Here is a 23,169-nt window from a genome sequence, read left to right as displayed (position 1 = left end):
GTAATCTTCATGAATTTTAGTCAGAATGATTACCTTGATAAAATCTAGGCCGAGTTTGAAAATGGGTCATCTGGGGTCAAAAACTAGGTCACTAGGTCAAATTAAAGAAAAACCTTGTGTATGCGATAGAGGCTGTATTTTTCAATTAATCTTCATGAATTTTGGTCAGAATGATTGCCTTGATGAAATCTAGGTTAACTTCGAATATGGGTCATCTGGGGTCAAAAAGTAGGTCATTAGGTCAAATCAAAGAAAAACCTTGTGTATGCGATAGAGACTATATTTTTCAATTGATCTTCATGAAATTCAGTCAGAATGATTGCCTTGATAAAGTCTTGGTCAAGTTTGAATATGGGTCATCTTGGGTCAAAAATTAGGTCACTAGGTCAAATCAAAGAAAAACCTTGTGTATGCAATAGAGGCTGTATTTTTCAATTGATCTTTATGAAATTTGGTCAGAATTATTGCCTTGATAAAATTCAGGTAGAGTTTGGTTATTGGTCATCTGTGATAAAAAATTAGGTCACTAGATCAAATCAAAGAAAAACCTTCTGTATGCAATAGAGGCTGTATTTTTCAGTTTATCTTTATGAAATTTGGTCAGAATGATTTCTTTGATGAAATCTAGGTCAAGTTTGAATATGGGTCATCTGGGGTCAAAAACTAGGTCACTAGGTCAAATAAAAGAAATACTTGTGTTTGCTCCAATTTTAATGATACTTGGTCAGAATATTTTTTTCCATGCAATCACTAGGTCTATGTGTACACTATTATGGTGTATTATGGTGTGTTTCTCAGGTGAGCGATCTAGGGCCATCTTGGCCCTCTTGTTTGTGAATAACAGTATATAAAGACAAACTATTCAGAAGATTTGGCAAATGTGGGAGACATTCACTTTTCTAAAAAGCAGCCCTAGTTAGAAGCTGGGTGTGTACAGAATCCTGTATATAATTAGTTTTGCTTAAATTCCTTATCATTTTCAGGGAAGCAGAGAAGACCAAACTTCTGATTGCTGTACAGAAACAGAGAGTGATAGAAAAAGAGGCAGAGACAGATAGAAAGAAAGCAATCATAGGTAAGAATTCTGTTATTTTAGGTTGTATATGCAAGCCATGTGGTATCTGAAAAATGTTCTCAACATGCAGGTGTGAAAAGTGATACATTTTGTATTTAGACAAGTTGATTATCAATAACCACTTAATTACCTAGATCTGCATGTTAAACAATGAAACCTCCCTATAAAAAAAACTCAAAAAAAACCTGAAATTGTTCCAGGTAAATTTAGCATAGTAGTTGGACAGACTTACTGCGCGAGTTTGACATTTAGATGAAAGAAAGGATCTGGATAATTGTAATGTGTATGATGTATGTATGTAACATTGATGAAATCATATCTAAAACAAATAGAAAAATATGTCTATTTATACAAAATAGGTTTTGTTTATTATGCCACTCTTTGAAGAAGGAGGGGTATATTGTTTTGCAGATGTCAGTCGGTCGGTCGGTCTGTCTGTCTGTCGGTCTTTCGGATGATAACTCAAGAACACTTAGGCCTAGGATCATGAAAGTTGATAGGAAAGTTGCTCATTACCTGCAGATGACCCCTATTGATTTTTGAGATTTGTATGTCAAAGGTCAAGGTCACAGTGACCCTTAACAGTTAAATGGTTTCCGGATAATAACTCAAGAACGCTTGGGCCTAGGATCATGGAAGTTGATGGTTGGTCATGACCAGCAAATGACCCCTACTGATTTTGTGATCAGTATGTCAGCGTTCAAGGTCTCAGTGACCCAGAAGAGTTAAATGGTTTCCGGATAATAACTCAAGATTTGTTGGGCTTAGGATCATGAAAGTTGATAGGTAGGTTGGTCATGACCAGCAGATGACCCCTATTGATTTTGAGGTCAGTAGTTAAAAGGTCAAGGTCACAATGACCAGGAACAGTAAAATGGTTTCCCGGCAATAACTCAAGAATGTTTGGGCCTAGGATCAGGAAAATTGATAGGGAGATTGATCATGACCAGCAGATGACCTTTGTTGATTTTGAGGTCATTTGGTCAAAGTTCAAGGTCAGATTGGACAGGAACAGTTAAATGGTTTCTGGACGATAACTTGAGAACGCTTGGGCCAAGAGTCATGAAAGATGATAGAGAGGCTCATCATGGCCAGCAGATGACCCCTATTGATTTTAAGGTCAGTAGGTCAAAGGTCAAGGTTACAGTGACCTGGAACATTTAAACCGTTTCTAGACAGTAACTTGAGAGCGCTTGGGCCTAGGTTCATGGCACTTAAGGACGTATGCTAGAATTTGGTGCGAAAATTTTCTCGATAACAGAATTTCTTCAAACTTTGAATATTGAAGGACAATCATCTAAGAAACAAAAAAAGAGTTATCTGCCCTTGAAAACAGCATTTCCCCCAAAAATGACGTTTTCAAGGGCAGATAACTCTTTTTCGATACCGGTGACCTATGATTTTTATTGCATACTTTTGTTTCTTAGATGATTGTCCTTCAATATCCAAAGTTTAAAGAAATTCTGTTATTGGGAAAATTTTCGCCCATCTCATATGCAGGGAATTCTAGCGTACGCCTTTAATAGGGAGGTTGGTCATGACCTGTAGATGGCCCCTATAGATTTTGAGGCCTTGCAGGCTAAAGGTGAGTAGCACTGACTCGGAACAGTCAAACAATTTCTAGACGATACCTTGAGAACGCTTGGGCCTAGGATCACTAAACTTTATAGGGAGGTTGATCATGACCATTAGATAACCCGTTGATTTTGAGGTCAATAGGTCAAAGGTCAATGTCACATTGAACCAGAACAGTAGAATTTTTGTTTACATTGAGCAAATAATTTCTGTTCCTTGTGCAATTACTGAATGTACCAAGGGGGGCATTTTGTGTTCGACGAGCTCTTGTTTGTTTTGGGTTTAATTCCATTGTTCACCAGTATTTCAGCTATGTAATGGCAGGTAGTTGATCTAACCAGTGTTCCTGGATTCTGTACAATAACAAACTTGTTCTCTGCAAGTAACTGCAAATTGAGAAATATTTTTGAACAGTCGGAGTTTTTCATCCCAGATCTGTGCAGTGGTTAGGTTTATATTTGTATTATTATTCATGACAGCCAGCAGGATTGATTATTATTCATTTTTAAGGTTGGTTTCACCAGTTTGTGTTAATTGTTTGTGTATCTATTCTGTTTATATTCTAGAGGCCGAAAAGAATGCTTCAGTAGCCAAGATAGAATGGGAACAAAAAGTAATGGAAAAAGAATCAGAAAAACGCATGTCAGAGATAGAAGGTAGTATTAATTGATATATCTTTATCTCAAGATATTCTACCTTATTCAGTAGCTTTTAGTGAGAATGCTATTTTTGTTCCCTGATATAGCTATATGCAGTAAAATAATTCAGGTATACCTGGCCCCGTGTTCACAAAACGTTTTCAGTCTCAGCTGAGTTTGATAATGAAACTTTGTCATTTATATCAAAACAGTATGTTTAAAACTTAATTTTATGCTCAAAATTATTTTCAACTGGCTATTCAGTATTGATGGTATGTCTCAGATGGAATTAAACCTTGAAATTAGTAAAAATTGATATTAAAACACAAACTCAAACTCAGCTGAGATCGAAAATGTTTTGTGAACACGGGGCCAGATGTTTTAGTAAGTGCCAACACAGCAAAGAGGCTTCATATACTACCCTTGTGAAATTATAATGTGCATCATAAAGCTGACCCTTTGTGTTTTAAGCTAATCAAGGCATGCTTCTAATAAATGTCATTTGATTTATTACATATTTGTTAGCTCTGTTTCCTGTTCTATATAAGACGACATGATGTCACCATAATCTCGTGTTATTAAAAATTATAATGACATATCATATTAGTGTTCTTTAAATGGAACAAAGAAGTTCAGTTAATGGTTTTTTACTCATATGTATAGAATATTGCTTACCTCACCATGTTATTTTCAGATTTAACCCATCTAGCAAAGGAGAAGGCGAAAGCAGATGCGAACTTTTACCGTGTACAGAAAGAAGCTGAAGCTAATAAGGTAACTAGGGCACACGTATGAAATTTGAGTACTGTACTTTTCTACAACAACACCCCTAGGGAGATGGAAAATTTGGTTGTTGTTCGAATGGAGTTGTTGTGGAGAGGTAAAACAAAGAACAATAGGCATATTTTGGAATCAGTGTTGTTGCAAGGAGAAAATTGAGAGGGAGCACTGTTATGATACATTGAGATACATGAATGATTAAGGTCACTAGGTTCAATCATGGTTCCACTTGGGAGTCAGAGGTCAAATATTTAAAAGCTTTATTTCATATCCAGTCTGTTCTGAACCACAGGAAGGATTTTCATAAAATAAGCCTCAGTTGTGTACTTCATAAATATGATTTGTAAAGTATAGCGTACTTAACATCTTAGTGGCATCTGGGGTATTAGTCACCTTCTGTGAAAGCTCTAGTTTAATTTTGTGAACATAAAGGTTGCTGGTTTTAAAAATAAAAGACCATTTCATTGGGAATAGAATTAACTATTTCAAATGTCTTCTATAAAGTAATTGGAATATTCATTCATTCATTAGTATTTAAGCACACACGAAGTCCAGGAAAATTATTTCCCATCAGTATTAATGATTTTACCATACTTCATTTCAGTGAATTGAAATATGAAATTTCAGGAATTAAACCTATTGATGCAAGGTAATATAGCTAATATTTATAGGTTATTAGATTTATTTTGAGAAGTATGCACAAGTTCTGCAGCGGAAATATTGTGCGACTTAGAAGTGCAATATTATTCCGCGAAAGAATGAGTGCATATTTCTTGATGCAAATCTAATAATCTTTTTATTACATACGCATTTATACTTAAAATTATTATATAAATGATATAAATTTATTCTTAAGCAAGAGTACAACTGTAAATGTTGTCGTTATTTAAAGAACTTTTAAACACGACGAGATGCATGAAACTGACGTCACAAATGATGTCACACACCCAGTATGAAATTTGAACGTCAGTATGGAAAAATATTGACGTTTTAGGTACCATTGAAACTCAACAGAGTTTATAAATGAGTATGTAATATATAGCAATGCCTGTCCTACTTGTGCCCAAATAGTAGGCAAACTCGCTTGTTAATCATATTACAGTTTCATTGTAACACTAGGTGTATTAAACAGCATTTACTGAATTCCAAAGTCCATTTCTCTTGGACCATTAAGCACTAACTACTGAGATTAGAGATTTGTTGAGTGATCAAGTGCAGTGATAATGTTTGTCAAAGTCTTACAAGAAGATTAAGGTCAAAGGTGTTTTTTTTTTAGCTTAGGTGAGCTTTAGTAATTGCTTAATGTCCAGTGTCTGTCGTCTGTCAATATTTAGCTTGTGTAAACGATAGAGGCTGTATTTTTCAACTGATCTTCATGAAATTTGGTCAGAATGATTACCTTGATGAAATCTAGGCCAAGTTCAAAAAATGGGTCATCTGGGGTCAAAAACTAGGTTACTAGGTCAGATCAAAGAAAAACCTTGTGTATGTTATTGACACTGTATTTTTCAATTGATCTTCATTAGTTTTGGTCAGAATGATTGCCTTGATGAAATCTAGATCAAGTTTGAATATTGTTCATCTTTGTTCAAAAACTAGGTCACTAGGTCATATCAAAGAAAAACCTTTTGTATGCAATAGGGACTACATTTTACACAGAATCTTCATGAAATTTGATCAGAATGCTTGCCTGGATGAAACATAGGTCAAGGCTTAATGTGGGTCATCTGGGGTCAAAAACTAGTTTACCCGGTCAAATTAAAGAAAAACCTTTTGTATGCAATAGGGGCTGCGTTTTACACTGGATATTCATAAGATTTGGTCAAAATGATAGCCTTGATGAAATCTAGGTCAAGTTAGAATATGGGACATCTTGGGTCCAAAGCTAGGTCGCTAGTTCAAATCAAAGAAAAACCTGATGTATGTGATAGAGCCTGTATTTTTCAACTGATCTTTATGAAATTTCGTCAGAATGATAACCTTGATGAAATCTTGGCCAAGTTCGAAAAGGGTCATCGAGGGTCAAAAACTAGGTTACTATCAAGGAAAAACCATGTGTATGTTATAGTGGCTGCATTTTACTTTTGATATTCATAAAATTTAGTCAGAATGGTTGCCTTGATGAAATCTAGGTCAAGTTGGAATATGGGTAATCTGGGGTCAAAAATAAGTTCACTTGGTCAAATCAAAGAAAAACCTTGTGTATGGATAGAGGCTATATTTTTCAGTTGATCTTTTAGTTAGATTGATAGCCTTGATAAAATCTAGATCAAGTTCGAATATAGGTCATCTGGGGTCAAAAACTAGGTCACTAGGTCAAATCACACAAAATACATGATTACACTGAAGATTTTTGCCCCAATTTTAATGAAAATTGGTCAGAATATTTGTTTCCATGAAATCACTAGGTCAAACATGTTTACACTGTTATGGTGTGTTTCCCAGGTGAGTGACCTAGGGCCATATTGGCCCTCTTGTTTTGAAAATTTCAATGGATATTTTGAATTTTACAGATGATATTGACACCAGAGTACTTAGAAATGGTAAAACAGAAGGCGTTGACAGAGAATACAAAAATATTTTTTGGTAACAAGATACCAGATATATTTGTGGATCCTACAGCTTTTACTCAGTCCATTACTTCAAAAGATTCTGCTAAATCAAAAAAGGTAGGTGTGCACAATAGAAAGAAAATGATATTATCAGGAAATATAAATATGACTGTGTATTTTCACAATGATACTTTGTAATACTTTCATAAGTAACAAGAATGGATACATATATTTGTAACATGGAAGTTATGATGCACTTCTCTGAACATTGTTATTACAAATTAGTACAGTTGTATTGATTTGTACAGTTTAAAGAACATTGTGTTATACCCAAGGTCAGGGATGAACTATCAGAAATATGCATATTGCAGGGATATCTCTATATTTCAGGGATTTCTCTGAATGAACCATCAGTGTTGTTATATGGTTGTTTGGATCCATACAATATCTATGTTATTAAATTCTGCTTAAGCACTCAGTCAAACCAAGGCTGCTATTGTTTTGCTGCATTCCATGCTTTCAAAGAATCTTATTGTAGATATTATTTTTCGACAGTTGCATATTTCAATAATTTCTGTAAATGAACTATCAGACATGTGCATTTTTTAAGGAAAACTCTAAATTAACTATCAGATATTTGCATATTTCAGGATAAATCCTAAAAAACTATCAGATATTTATATATTTCAGAATTAATTCTAAATGAACTATTGGATATTTGCATATTTCAATATTTCCTGTTAATAAAGATCAGACATGTGCATATTTTAAGGAAAACTCTAAATGAACCGTCAGACATTTGCATATTTCATGAATACATGAATACAATTATGAGATAAATGCATAATTTTTAAGCATTTCATTACATGTAAAATGATTTAACTTAGTCTTGAACTCAATTTACTTGCTTGTATATATACCAAATTTGGTTGTTACAGAAATTTAAAACAATAAAGTGGAACACCACTGGTTGCCAAGCACAACAGAAATGAAAATGTTGCAGGCTCTGCTTCATTCAGCCTGTTCATGGACAGTAGCTTAAATGCAAGCAACCATGCATGCTCTCTAATCTTGGGTTGAGCACAACATAACATTTACACATGCTACAACTACCTAAAGTGTTTTTTATGAATAACTTAAAAGTTATTTTCTTGGTAAAAATGAAAAGAGTGAAAACCATTTACGAGACCTCTCAGTTGGAAAGAAACCTGTTCTTTAAACACAGATATGATTTACAATTCGTACTTTATGTAGGCTGTTTTCATAAATATCCTTTAGCACATTTTATATATTTGTAAACTTTTGACTGACATAATTAATTATCCTGTTTTGTATTTTCAGACCAACACTTGAGGGAGTAGACAGTGATAGACTTTTCAAATTCCAGTTTTTCTATGTGATATCTACAGACATCATCACCATTCAGCATACTATACATATTTATCAGGGAACAGCAAGGGAGATAAATATTGTTTGCCATTTTTTCAAAGGGAGAATACCTTTTAATTTTTTTGTCATATTTTCTGAAGAGACATAACTCTCATTTCCTACAGTTTTAATGGTTTGAAACAATTTTTACAGAATTATGGATTGATGATGTTAAAATTCAATGGTGTTTTTATTTTATGGTTTAAACATTGCATTCCTCAGTAAATGCTTTATGAAACTTTACAACTGTGTATAATATTTTCTAAGTTGTGTAATACTTGTGCTCATGTCCAGTGTGTTTTATTGAGACTTAAAAATTTGCTTCTGTAGAATTTATTTGAACCCAAGTTAGATTAGACAAAGAAGTGTAAGAAATTGATTCAAATCTTGGCTGTGCATAAGACATACCCCTCAAAATAAGTAAGGGATCACAAGAAAGGGTTGTCATTTCACCTACTTACATATATCAACACCTACTACAGATTTCTCAAATTTAGAACTACAGTTATGAATAACAATAATAAGCATGTAAGATAATTACTGATCGACTTAGATCTGGTGATTGGTCATTCCATATACTCTATACTCTGGTGATCCAGGTAATTGGTTATCACACAGGTCTGATGTGGTTGGGCAGTATTGTCTGTAAGCACAAATTACTCGCCTACAGTACCTGGCAGGATGGCACAAATTCATGTAGAATTTAGTCACAATAACAAACCCCATTAATGAACCATCACAGATGATAGACAAGTCCTTAGACCTGACATTAAAATTGAGGGATTTTTAATTAATTTTGGAAAGTACATTATCATCATGTTTATGTTTCATTATTTGAGCCGCACCATGAGAAAACCAACATAGTGGCTTTGCAACCAGCATGGATCCTGACCAGACTGCGCAGATGTGCAGGCTGGTCGAAAAGCCCACTATGTTGGTTTTTTCATGTAACGGGTCAATTATCTATAGAGTCACAACCCTTTGGAATATTAAATTGTGAAGCTCAAAATCTGAATGTAACTTAGCAATGAGTGAGATTAGTATAATTGTTTAGTTTATCTCCATATTCTGATCCTTGCTATAGGTAATTGAGGCACTGCTCTTATAACACCATTGAATATGGTAGAACTGCTAATTTTATGTTATTCACTTTTGATGAAATTTCTTAAGAATTCTAGATAAACCTGTAAAACTGTAGTTCATAAATGCTATTGTATTTTTATGATGGTTGATTCTTAATAAAATTATTTGGTAAATATTGTCAGACAGGTCTGTTGGAAAGCTTTGTGAAAGTTCTTATTTATTATACAAAGCCTTGCACATTGTAAACATTTTATGGTTTGGAATTTATTGTATATAATTGGTAAATTATTGGTGGATGTACATCTTATGTTTGAAAGAGAGGCGTACATTTTAACACTGCCAGTGAAGTAACTTTAACTACATCTGCTGGTGTAAGGGATGTAGAATGTAATGAAAGTGTTCAACTGTGCTGTATTTATAATGGTAAAATGACTGTATGACTGGACTGTCAAATGAATTAATTACTGAACTGTAAAATGAATGTATCACAGAAACTCAGAAATGAGTGTATGATTGGATTGCAAAACAAGTGTATGGTTGGATTGCAAAGCAAATGTATGACTGGATTGCAAAACAAGTGTATGGTTGGATTGTAAAACAAATATATGACTGAAAAGTATGCGTAGATACAACTGTAAAAAATTCTAGGCAGTTTTCTGTAAGGTTATTTAAAATAGTTGAAGTCAGAACATTGTCAACATGTCTTATCTCACTTTGCTCACCCAAAAACTTCATAGAGTTTGTCCTAACAGAACTTTTCTAAATGCAGTCATATCAATGTTTGAAATTTAGAATAACATGCATTTATAGAGGATTGGCAAGTTAAGCAGAGTTATATATGGTTAAAAATGGTTTTATAAACAAATTGTACTACTCCTACTTTAAAATTCACATTTGCAAAATCCTGATATGAGCCGTGCCATGGGAAAACCAACATAGTGGGTGTGCGACCAGCATGGATCCAGACCAGCCTGCGCATCCGCGCAGTCTGGTCAGGATCCATGCTGTTCGCTAAAAGTTTCTCCAATTCCAATAGGCTTTAAAAGCGAACAGCATGGAGCCTGACCAGACTGCGCGGATGCGCAGGCTGGTCTGGATCCATGCTGGTCGCAAACCCACTATGTTGGTTTTCCCATGGCACGGCTCATATGTATTTTGACCAACTCTTCCTTCTTTGTTTCTTGTTGTCTTGGTTGACAGTTTGAATTTTAATGTGACTTGCAGTAGTTGTCCTTTCACATTTCTTTGCAATATAGCACTTTGTGAAATTGTTTTCTCGTGAACATGTTTGATATCTTATTGTCTCTATGTTCTAAGTTTGATCCGTGTTAAATAAATCCTTTGAGGTGAGCCTTACAGGCTAAGATACCAGATAAAACATTTATTTTTGTGTCTAACCTATCTGGTTTTGCTTTGAGAGTGTTTGTAAAACATAACGGATATATATATATTAATCAGATTTTTCATTTTACCAAAATATTGTTAAAACATGCTGTTGCTTATATATTACAGGCAATATTTGTCTTTGTAATACATACATGATGCTAAATTTTAGTTTCAGTTATTAAAGGAATTAAAATTAAATCCATTGATATTGTCATTTTCGAAGTATATATTGATGTCATATCCTTGTTTTGATCTCAAAATTACTTGATTTTGATTTAACTATCATAATTTTTTTTACCTTGAAAAATGAGACAAACCTCAAAATAGCATTTTTTAGACCTATAACAAGTACATGTATGTATGTAGTAGGGTAGAGTATTATATGAAATTATATCACATGGAAAGTTACTTGGAATTCCTTTTTCAATTTTCGAACAGACTGAAGACATTTTTTTTACAGTACATTGCCTCAGAAGTGTCTTTTGTGGATAGTATTTTGATAAAAATGGATTTAGATATAAGTCAACAAAATAAAACAACAGTGTTGAGTTTTAATTTCCAACAGGTTATACATTATTGCTCAAAAACCTTTCTATCCAAGCACTGAAGTAGTGTCTTCATTGTTGGTGGTTGGTAATAAATGCTTTTAATTATGTCCCGCCACCCTCCCCCTCACTGGGGGAGACATTGTTTTTGCCCTGTCTGTCCGTCGCACTTCATTTCCAATCAGTAACTGGAGAACCATTTGACCTAGAACCTTAAAACTTCATAGGGTGGCAGGGCTTATAGAGTAGACGACCGCTATTGTTTTTGAGGTCACTCCATCAGAGGTCAAGGTCACAGGGGCCTGAACATGGAAAACCATTTCCGATCAATAACTTGAGAACCACTTGACCCAGAATGTTGAAACTTCATCGGATGATTGGCTATGCAGAGTAGATGACCCCTATGTGGGGCCTCTGTGGCCAAGTGGTTAAGGTCGCTGACTTCAAATCACTTGCCCCTCATCGATGTGGGTTCGAGCGTCACTAGGGGCGTTGAATTCTTCATGTGAGGAAGCCATCCAGCTTACGGAAGATCGAAGGTTCTACCTAGGTGCCCGCTCATGATGAAATAATGCACAGAGGGGCACCTGGGGTCTTCCTCCACCATTAAAGCTGGAAAGTCACCATATGACCTATCATATGTCGGTGCAACGTTAAATCCAAAAAAAAAAAAAAAAAAAAAAAGATGACCCCCATCGATTTTGGGGTCACTGTTAAAGATCAAGGTCACAGGGGCTTGAACATGGAAAACCATTTCCGATCAATAACTTGAGAACCACTTGACCCAGAATATTGGAACTTCACAGGGCTTTTCATCTTTATAAAACAGAGCCCCAAGAAGGCCCAATCCAAAAATATTTTTCCCAACTGTGTCAGAGACACTTCCCAAAATGCAAGATAAGATTTCCCAAAATCATGCCAACAGATGGTTTTGATTTTGTTTATATTTTAGTATTTTCAAAGGAAGGGTTTGTCTGGTGTCGATGTTTTGTCACACAGTGTATATACTACAGTAAATCTATCAAATGCTTACAGTATCAAAAGAAAATCAGAGTCATTGTTTGACTGTGGGGTAAAAAACGTATAATGAGGATACCAGTAAATTTGAATCACTGAATTTTGAATTCTGAAAAATACTGCTGTAAAGATTAAATTAAGCTGAAAATACTTGTTACTATTCAATTTCATACACTTGTACCCACCTTCCAATTAAAAGCTTTTTTCCCAAAATGGACAATTATCGCGTATAAATTTCCCAAAATAAAAGGCCAGGGCCTCTTCAGAATTTCCTGATGAAAAGCCGTGCTTCATAGGATGATTGAACACACAGAGTAGATTACCCCTACTGATTTTGGGGTCACTCTATTAAAGGTCAAGGTGGCAGCGGACAGAAATGGAAATCCATTTCTGGTCAGTAACTTCAGAACCGTTTTACCTATAACCTTCAAACTTCATAGGGTGATAGGACTTAAAGAGTAGATGACCCCTTTTGTTTTTGGGGTCACTACATCAAAGGTCGGGGTCACAGGGGCCTGAACATAGAAAGCTTTTTCCAGTCAATAACTTGAGAACCACTTGACCCAGAATGTTGAAACTTAATAGGATGATTGGACATGCCGAGTAGGTGACCTCTACTGATTTTGGGGTCACTTGATCAAAGGTCAAGGTCACAGGGGCCTGAACATGGAAAACTATTTCCAATTCATAGATTGAGAACCTGTAGGCCGAGAATGTTGAAACTTAGTGGGATTATTGGACAATGCCAAATAGATGATCCCTATTGCAGCCAACCATCAGTGTCTCTTGGACTTTCACTTCTGTCCCCTATTGACTTCTTGCCTATATGATTATGCATTGGGGGAGACATGGCTTTTCTACAAAAGCATTTTCTAGTTATAATTGAATGAGGATTGTCACATACAGGGTGCGTGCCTTTGAATATGTATTTTCATTCTTATTCATTCTGAAGTTATGCTTACTTTAAGGTCATATTTATTAATATATATAGTATAGGTATACCAGTGTATTATACACAGACAATGTTTGGTGGATAAACCATTTGTTCAGCCCTAGGGAGGATTTTCTAACTCACTTTTCTTTATATAAGTGAAATCCTTTGGTACACTTTTAGAATTAAACACTTACAGTGGTATTAATGAGTGAGTTAAGAATATTAAAACTTTTATAAATATCAGTCTTACAATTGACCTCAAGTTTACCCAAATAAAATAGTATCTTGTATTTTCTATTGATTGAGCAACAATGCTTTGACCAAATACTAAAGCACTGGATAAATGTTACTGTACTTTACATTTACATACACTGTTTATGTGCCTTAAAGTTTTGTATACCCTTTTTATAGATAAATAAAGATAAATGTAAAATTTTATTTGTTTTTATTCATTTATTTCCTCGCACCAAAGGTGGAGGGATATAGATTTGGCATTGTCTGGCAGTTCGTCTGAGCAGACGCAAAGATAAGTCAAAGTAAATTCTATCCATACAGTTCTGCTTATTGGGTACTTTCAGTTGCTTGTTTGGAACTTGGTAACAAAAGAAATACCCTACAAATGCCTGTTTAAAAATGTATATACATCCGTCTGTCTGTCTGTCTGTCTGTCTGGGTGTCCATCCAAAGTTAAGAATGCTTCTAATTCAAAAAGTATTGTATCTAGAATCACTAGACATCAGATAATTATTAATTAGCACCTGCAGATGAAAGTATAATTGTCTATTTATTCATTACCTTTAAACTTTACATCAGTTTAGCAAAGTTAATTAAAAGCAAATCAAAATATTAATCTAAATGCAACGTTGCGACACTTGAGCTGCAAATGAGCTTATATAAATTTATTTCCAATTTTAGTCGCATACTATGCAATATATATATTTTTTGCTCACTTGAACACAAAGTGCTCAAGGTGAGCTTATGTGATCGCCCTGTGTCAGTCGTCGTCAACAATTTGACTGTTAACATTAGAGGTCACAATTTTGGCCCAATCTTTATGAAACTTGGTCAGAATGTAACCTCAATAAAACCTGGGGTCAAAAACTAGGTCACCAGGTCAAATCAAAGGAAAAGATTGTTAACACTCTAGATTCCACATTTTTGACCCTATCTTCGTGAAACTTGGTCAGAATGTTTACCTTGATGACCTCTAGGCCAAGTTTTAATCTCGGTTATGTTGGATCAAAAAACTAAGTCACCCGGACAAATCAAAGGAAAATCTTGTTAACACTCTAGAGGCCACATTTATGACCTTATCTTCTTGAAACTTGGTCAGGGTGTTTATCTTGATGATTCCTAGGCCAGATTTGAATCTGGGTCATGTCGGGCCAAAAACTAGGTCACTAGGCCAGATCAAATAAAAATCTTGTTAACACTCTAGAGATCATATTTTAAGTTTGAAACTCACGAGAATTAGTCAGAATGTTTGCCTTAATGATTTCTAAGTCCAGTTTGAATTTGGGTCTAGTGGGGTCAAAAACTAGGTCACTCGGTCAAATTAAAGGAAAAGCTTGTTAACACTCTAGAGACCACATTTATGGTCCTATCTTCATGAAACTTGGTCAGAATGTTTATCTTGATTATCTCTGGGCCAAGTTCGGATCTAGGGGTGAAAAACTAGGTCACACTGTCAAGTCAAAGGAAAAGCTTGTTAACACTCTAGAGGCTATCTTCATAAAACTTGGTCAGAATGTTTGGTATCATGAAGTCTTGTATGATTTCGACTCTTGGTCATGTAGGGTCAATAACTAGGTCAATGAAAAGCTTGTTTTTACTATAGAGGCCTCTTTTTTGCTCCAGTCTTCACGAAACTTTGTCAGAATGTTTGTTTACATGAAATCATGAAAGAGTTTAAATGTGGGTCATGTGGGGTCAAAAACTAGGTCACTAGGTCAAATGAAAGAAAATGCTTGTTTACATTCAGGCCATATTTTTTGGACCAATCATAATGAAAATTGGTCAGAATATTTGTTTCCATGAAATTTCAGACATGTTAGCTTCGGTTGGGTAAAAAACTAGGTTACTAGGCCAAATCGAAGAAGAAAAAACACGAGAGGCCACATTTTTGCTCCAACCTTTATGAAACATGGTCAGAATGTTTATCTCCTTGAAAACTCAGACGAGTTTGAAACTGGGTCGTGGTTTTAAAAACTTGGTCACTAGGTCAAACACGTTTATTATGTTGTGTAACTCTGGTGAGCAACCAAGGGCCATCTTGACCCTCTTGTTTAGATTTTTTTTAGCTCACCTGAGCACGAAGTGCTCAAAGGTGAGCTTTAGTGATCGCCCTGTGTCCGTCATCCGTCCGTCCGTCGTCAACAATTTGACTGTTAACACTCTAGAGATCACATTATGGCCCATCTTAATGAAACTTGGTCAGAATGTTACCCTCAATAAAATCTTGACGAGTTCGATATGGGTCATCTGGGTGACAAAAACTAGGTCACAGTTCAATCAAAGGAAAAAGTTGTTAACACTCTAGAAGTCACAATTTTGGCCCAATCTTTATGAAACTTGGTCAGGAATGTTACCTCATAAATCTTGGACGATTCGAATTGGGTCATCTGGGGTCAAAACTAGGTCACGATCAAATCAAAGGAAAGCTTGTTAACACCTAGAGGTCACATTTTGCCCAATCTTAATGAAACTTGGTCAGAATGTTTACCCTCATATAATCTTGGACGAGTTGATATTGGGTCATCTGGGTCAAAAACTAGGTCACCAGGTCAAATCAAGAAAAGCTTTTTAACACTCTAGAGGTCACATTTTTGGCCCGATCTTAATGAACTTGGGTCGATGTTACCTTATAAAATCTTGGAATGTTCGATATTGGTTATCTGGGACAAAAACTAGGTCACCAGGTCAAATGAAAGAAAAGCTTGTTAACGCTGTAGAGGCCGTATTAATACTGTATTCATGAAACTTGGTCAGAATGTTGTAATATGATGATCTAAGGTCCATTTGAATTGGGTCATGTAGGATAAAAACTAGGTCACAGGTCAAATCAAAGGAAAACGTAGTTTAACACTGTAGAGGCCACATTTATGACCTTATTTAATGAAACTTGGTCAAAATGTTAATCTGATGATCTAATAGCTCAAGTTCAAATCAAGGGTTAGGTGGGTAAAAAACTAGGTCACCAGGTCAAATCAAAGGAAAAAGCTTGTTAACACTTAGAGGCCAATTTATGACTGTACTTTACGAAACTAGTTAGAAGTTAAACTGATGATCTTTAGGATAAATTGAATCTGGGTCATGTCGGGTCAAAAACTAGGTCACCAGGTCAAATCAAAGGAAAAGCTAGTTAACACTGTAGAGGCCACATTTATGACCATATCGCAATGAAACTTGGTCAGAATGTTAATCTTAATGATCTTTAGGTCAAATTTAAATCTGGGTTAGATGGGGTCAAAAACTAGGTCACTAGGTCGTATCAAAGGAAAAGCTTGTTAACACTCTAGATGCCACATTTATGACTGTATCTTCATGAAACTTAGTCAGAATGTTAATCTTGATGATCTTTAGGTCAAGTTCGAATCTGGGTCATGTCGGGTCAAAAACTAGGTCACGGGGTCAAATCAAAGGAATAGCTAGTTAACACTTTAGAGGCCACATTTATGACCATATCTTAATGAAACTTGGTCAGAATGTTAATCTTGTTGATCTTTAGGTCAATAGGTCAGGTGAGCGATACAGGGCCTTCATGGCCCTCTTGTTTTACATTTTTAGCTCGTCACAAAGTGCTCAAGGTGAGCTATTGTGATCATCCTGTGTCTATTGTGTATTGTCAACAATTTGATTGTTAGTATTTTAGAGGTTACAGTTTTAGCCCATCTTAATGAAACTTGGTCAGTACCAGACGCTAAAAAATCTCAAATGAATTCATGAATGTTTTGTCTGGGATGAAAAAAAACTATGTCGCTAGATCAGTTAATAGGAAAACATTGTTAACATTCTAGAGGCCACATTGTCTACATCATATTCTTGACTGATGTGGGTTCAAGCCTCATTCGGGGCGTTGAATTATTCATGTGAGGAAGCTATCCAGCGAGTATGACAAATCTATGATTCAATCTTGTTAACACTCAGTTTTCTACTTGATCTTCATATAAGTTTGTCAGTATGTTTGTCTCTATGGTATCTAAGTCAAGTTAAAAACTGCATTATCTAGGTAAAAAACTAGGTCACAAGGTCAGTTTATAGACAATGTTATCACCCAAAAGGCCACATTTCCTATCTGCTCTTTTTGAGACTTGTTGGAGTGTTTGTCTGTTTAAAATCTAGGGTAAATTTATAACTGGTTCACATAGAAAAAACTAGGTCATTAGGTTAAATCATAGAAAAATTGTTTACTCTGTAGAGGTTACTTTTTCAAACTGATCATCATAAATCTTTGTCGGAATTTTTGTCTTATGGATTGTAGGTCAAGTTCAAAAGTGGGATACCTGAGGTATAAAACCATGTTACTATGTCAAATCATTGAAAATCCTGGTTAATTATCAACCTGATTTACATGAAAACAAGACGGCCGTGATGGCCCTTTATCGCTCATCTGAGTTTAGTTGCTTGCTTGAATAAATTTATTTGCTAAAGCTTAAAATATTTAAGGTAATAGGTCATGGTAAAGATATTTCAAAACAACTACTAAAATCAGATAAAAAATTATATAGGTGGTCCAAACCTCTTTGCTGTAGCTTCAAAAATAAGAAAGTAGGTCAGAGTTAAGGATATTGAAATCTGTATCAAAAGCACACTGGTCCAAATTTCTTTGCTGTACCTTCTGAAACACGAAAGTAGGTCGGTATATCAAGATTAAGACTATTCAAAATGAGTTTGGAAATCTGTATCAAAAATTATACATGTCCAAATTTCTATTCTGTAACTTCAGAAACAAGAAAATAGGTCAGTAGGTCATGCTTAGGACTAACCAAGATGAGTATTGAAATTTGTATCAAAATTATACATGTCCAAATTTCTATGCTGTAACTTCAAAAACGAAAAAATAGGTCACGATTAAGACTGTTCAAGATGAGTATTGAAATCTGTATGAACATTATACTTGTGGTCCAACTTTCTTTGCTATTGCTTCAAAAACAAGTCGATGTAAAACGAAGGATACCCGAGCGTGGCCTATATTGACCCTAGGGTCATGATTTGATCACTAGAGCATACCACATACCAAATACCTAAGCTCTGGGCCTTACTGTTTCAGAAAAGAATTTTTAAAGGGTTTTCACTATACAAGCCAATAAAAAAATTTGTTGAGCCCGGGACGCAGTCAGTTTTGACCCCGGGTCTTATTTGAACAAACTTGATAGTTAAGCACTAGACAATACTAAATACGAAATATCTAAGGTCCGGTTCTTACAGTTATGGATAAGAAGATTTTTAAAGATTTTTCCTATACAAGTCAATGTACAACAAGGGACCCGCGGGCTTAGCATCAGTCGACCGCAGGGTCATGATTTGAACACTTGGTAGAGAACCACTAGAGCATTCCACATACTAAATATCTAATCCCTGGTCCTTATGGTATAAGACAATACTTCTTTTTAAACAAAAAAAATCCCTAAACAAGTATATCTAATCCATGTTCTCCGTGGGCGGGCAAGTTTTAATCCCATGGAAGATAATTTGATTAATCCTGGTATAAGACTACTACACGATGCTACATAAAAATATCAAAACCTTAGTCCATGTGTTTTGTACAAGAAGATTTTCGAAGATTTCCCTATATAAGTCTATATAAACTATGTGGCGCCCAGGGCGGGGCCATATTGATCCTAGAAGAATAATTTGAACAATCTATGTAGAGGACCACTAGATGATGTTACATACCAAATATCAAAGCTCTAGGACCTGTGGTTTTGGACAAGAAGATTTTTGAAAGTTTTTCCTTTCGGATGCCATTTAGTTCTGTATTGAATTACATTGTAAACGTTTTGAGCAATTTTTAAAGAGGAACATCCAAGAAATATCCAAGAAATATTCCTGCGAAGTTTCATCAAAATTGGACTGGTGTTTTAGGAGAAGATGTTGTTTAAAGGAAAGTGTGGACAAAGGGACGGAGGGTCGGACGCCGGACGAAGAGTGATCCCAATAGCTCACCCCGAGCACTTTGTGCTCAGGTGAGCTGCAAAAAGATACAAAGTTATAAGGGTAAGAACTCGGTTAGGTGAGCGGTACCGGATCTTTAGGTCCCTCTTGTTAAGATCATATATTCTAAAGAATTAAACTTAACAAAATTCTAAGAGGAAGGCATTGTTATGTGTGCTTTCAAGGCCCTACTCACTACATTAAGTTGCGGGTTCGAATGGCATTAAAAAGTCGAACAACCATATTTTTGCCGGATTGCTGGTCTGGAATGCAGTCATCAAGAATGATTAAAGTTAACTTCCAAGGTTTTTCGCTGATATAAAATGAATCAGGTAGAAGGAACAGAAAATAATTATTCAAAATTATTTTAGTAATTGTTGCAACAGACGTAATTTCGCATTGTACGCTATTAGACAATATAACTCCTTTTACAGGGAAGCTTTTCGTAAAATTTGCAGAAAATTGTAGCTTAATGAAATTCTATGATATGTGGTCAAGTATAAATGCGTAGACAATAAACAAAGGGATTTAATTCATAACATAAAAGGAAATCACATTAGAAAAAAAAATGCTAAGAATTTCAAATTATTTTAACAATACCTAGAACAATATCGAATCAGATGATACTAGATAAACAGAAATTGAAACAGAACATGCAAAAATTCCCAAAGCAGTTTATGAGATTTCAGTCAGTGGTGCATAGATAACTTGAATGGCATCTGTACACAGAATACTCAGTTCAGTTCAATGGAAGGAGCATATTATAGCTCAATGTGTTTGTCAGTCCAGATAAGCGGAATTCCATTATTCTTAAAAATTGAATGATCACAAAGGACCAGTATACCCCCACCGCCCCATTCAACCCCACATCACTGATTGAATAGGTAAAATTGATTCCATTATTCTTAAGAATGAATACAATACTGTCTTGATTATGAGCTCTGATTAATATTTGTTGGTATAAGGTCTGAATCATTCGTACATGCACATACTATTCTATATACAAGTGGTACGTTAAAAATTATTACAGGAGTATTTCTCAGCACTATAATTGGTTTCTTTCATTTCGACTTTATCACTATAGATCTATTTCACTACATATTGTAGAGTTCTTGAAGGACCAGAATAGTAAAAAGAACACTAAGCTTTGATATGAGCTCGATTATAATTGTTTGTGTAACGTCTAAATAATCGCATATATGTACATGCACTTTCTATTCTTTTACTGATTTAACGAAATACGGAAATCAAAAGCATGTGTTAATAATTTAGCGGACAGCGGTGTGCGAAAGAAATACGATAAAATACCTCATGTGCTCTGCTTTTGATTACTGTCAGAAGTGTGCTATTTTTGTTGTTTGTTTGTATTATTTATTTATTGAATGACCAGGATATAACTATAATGGTTACCTTTATCAAGGTATTACTCTACAATTAATATACAGTTAAAACAATAAAGTCATGGCTCCTTCAGCACTTCTTTCCGAAATGATGAGGTAGTCAGTGTTCCTTTATCACTTATTTCTGAAGTGTTCAGGTAAGTCATGGGTCCTTTGTCACTTCTTTCCAGCGTGTTCAGGTAAGTCGTAGCTCCTTCGTCACTTCTGCTAAAGTGTTCAGGTAAGTTGTAGCTCCTTCGTCACTTCTTTCCGAAGTGTTCACTTATGTCATGGCTTCTTCGTCACTTCTGCTAAAGTGTTCAGGTAAGTCGTAGCTCCTTCGTTACTTCTGCTAAAGTGTTCAGGTAAGTCGTAGCTCCTTCGTTACTTCTGCTAAAGTGTTCAGGTAAGACGTAGCTCCTTCGTTACATCTGCTAGTGTTCAGGTAAGTCGTAGCTCCTTCTTCACTTCTTTCCAATGTGTTCAGGTATGTCATTGCTCCTTCGTCACTTCTGCTAAAATATTCAGGTAAGTCGTAGCTCCTTCGTCACTTCTTTCCAATGTGTTCAGGTATGTCATGGCTCCTTTGTCACTTCTGCTAAAATGTTCAGGTATGTTGTAGCTCCTTCGTCACTTCTTTCCAATGTGTTCAGGTATGTCATGGCTCCTTCGTAACGTCTGCTAAAATATTCAGGTAAGTCGTAGCTCCTTCGTTACTTCGGCTAAAGTGTTCAGGTATGTCATGGCTCCTTCGTCACTTCTGCTAAAATGTTCAGGTAAGTCGTAGCTCCTTCGTTACTTCTGCTAAAGTGTTCTGGTAAGCCGTAGCTCCTTCGTTACTTCCGCTAGTGTTCAGGTAAGTCGTAGCTCCTTCGTCACTTCTTTCCAATGTGTTCAGGAATGTCATGGCTCCTTCGTCACTTCTGCTAAAATGTTCAGGTAAGTCGTAGCTCCTTCGTCACTTCTTTGACAGGGAATCAAATCGAAAACAGAAATACGAAATAAAGCAAATTATAAGTACCCAGCCGTGGTCATGAATTGTCTGCCCTTGAAAGTTGGAAAATACTGAAGGGCAGACAATTCAAAAACAAGCACCGGTACTTATAATATTTAATATACATATTTCCGTTTTAAACTTGATTCTGTCAGTACACAAAGTTTAAAGAAATTAGATGTCTGTAGGAAAACTTTTGCCTATATACATATAGGAAACTGTCAGATGTGTCTATAATCTATAGAACTGGTACGGTATAATTCTGCAATTCCAATGAGGGACACACATTTCTCATAAAACTGAATGTACTTAATTGTTTTACTTCAATTATTTCTCGATAATTGTTTTTAAAGTAAATATTGCCCATGGCAAAGAGACTTAAAATAGCTTCGGTCATCAAGCTGCCGTTCCTATTACTAACGTATATCGTTTAAGGAGTAGAAGGATTCAATTACGAGAATTGTACGCTAAAGTTAGTCATACAGATTTTGTCATTTTTCAAAACACAACTGTACGCCGAGGTAGAATGCTAACGAGATTTTTTTTAAAAATGCATTTGTTTGGTTTCTGGCTCATTTTATTTTCCACTACCGCTGGGTCCGGAAACGACCATAGAAAATCAAATTGTTTTCCTGCCATGCTTATGACGTTGCTTTCTTCACATGACGGATAGGACACTGATTTATTTGTGATGGCGGATGCGGAGGCTGATGACGATGATGATGATGATGATGATAATGATTCCATAAAACATATCCATTGAATGGACTTCAAAGAACAAAAATTAAAAACACCGAGTCTCTACAGCGTTTAGTGGAGACATAATAATATTCTAGTGAGTAATCGTTTCGTATTTCTGCATCAACATAAAATGTGGTGTAAAAACAGACAAAACATAAGAGTAGCAGTTGATAAAAGAACAGCAATAAGGGTTACTTACCTGCCGTGTTTACTTGAACTTGGGATCAAAATGCATGTGTTGACCAAACAGTGTTACTTTTCCAAAAGACACAGTTACTTGTAGTCGTTTTTTGGTTTCAGTGGAAACATTAAATTTTTATTTGCTCTTATATACTTTTATTTTATTTCCATATCTAATTTTAATTTATTGTTCATGGAAATACTTTTTCTTCCACCATTGTGTTGTAAGAGGTAGACACTCTAACCCATCATTGAGAATTGATAAAACAGAAAAACCTACTTTAAATGTTATGACGATAAGGAAGAAATGAAAACCAAACTTTTAGATGATGCTGATACATCTTCGTTGGTGATGTGATCTCTAGTGTAGTCCTCATTCAAATGAAACCTGGTACAAATATTAGTATTCATGAATGAACTCTCGGTTAAATTTTGATAACATGTTAAGTCAAAGACAGATTCATCTGTATCTAAAATAAGGTCACGTGGTCAAATAATAAAAAAGACCTTGTTAACAGTTCTATATGCTAAATGATATATATGAACCAGAATAGTTCCAAAACTATCATAGATTATATCAAAATTAAACCGTTACAGTAGATTTCCAGGAAGCAAAGAGCCCAGCCACGCACCGAAAGTAGGCCAGCAACAAATAGTAACTGTCGTGGAAAGTAGGTCCGCAACAAATAGTAACTATAGTGGAAAGTAG

The 23,169-nt window shown here is 35.3% G+C and overlaps 2 protein-coding genes across 2 annotated transcripts in view; one reads left to right on the top strand and one right to left on the bottom strand.

Annotated features, from left to right (window-relative positions):
• The window catches only part of LOC123563729 (erlin-1-like), a 100,142-nt gene extending 86,691 nt beyond the window's left edge, over nucleotides 1–13,451 (top strand). Inside the window, exons 8-12 of the mRNA XM_045356694.2 lie at nucleotides 984–1,075; nucleotides 3,217–3,306; nucleotides 3,983–4,062; nucleotides 6,582–6,737; nucleotides 7,962–13,451. Of these exons, the coding sequence (XP_045212629.1) occupies nucleotides 984–1,075; nucleotides 3,217–3,306; nucleotides 3,983–4,062; nucleotides 6,582–6,737; nucleotides 7,962–7,973 (430 nt within the window). The 3' untranslated portion in view covers nucleotides 7,974–13,451. The remainder of the gene's footprint in view (nucleotides 1–983; nucleotides 1,076–3,216; nucleotides 3,307–3,982; nucleotides 4,063–6,581; nucleotides 6,738–7,961) is intronic.
• LOC123563727 (uncharacterized) overlaps nucleotides 1–22,616 on the bottom strand; it is a 35,871-nt gene extending 13,255 nt beyond the window's left edge. The window contains exon 1 of the mRNA XM_045356693.2: nucleotides 22,480–22,616. The gene's annotated coding sequence lies outside the window, so the exon portion shown is untranslated. The remainder of the gene's footprint in view (nucleotides 1–22,479) is intronic.
• Between the last annotated feature and the right edge of the window lie 553 nt (nucleotides 22,617–23,169).

The sequence above is a fragment of the Mercenaria mercenaria genome, chromosome 2, assembly GCF_021730395.1.
Source record: "Mercenaria mercenaria strain notata chromosome 2, MADL_Memer_1, whole genome shotgun sequence".
Taxonomy (NCBI): domain Eukaryota; kingdom Metazoa; phylum Mollusca; class Bivalvia; order Venerida; family Veneridae; genus Mercenaria; species Mercenaria mercenaria.
This window is presented reverse-complemented; position numbering and strand designations above follow the sequence as displayed.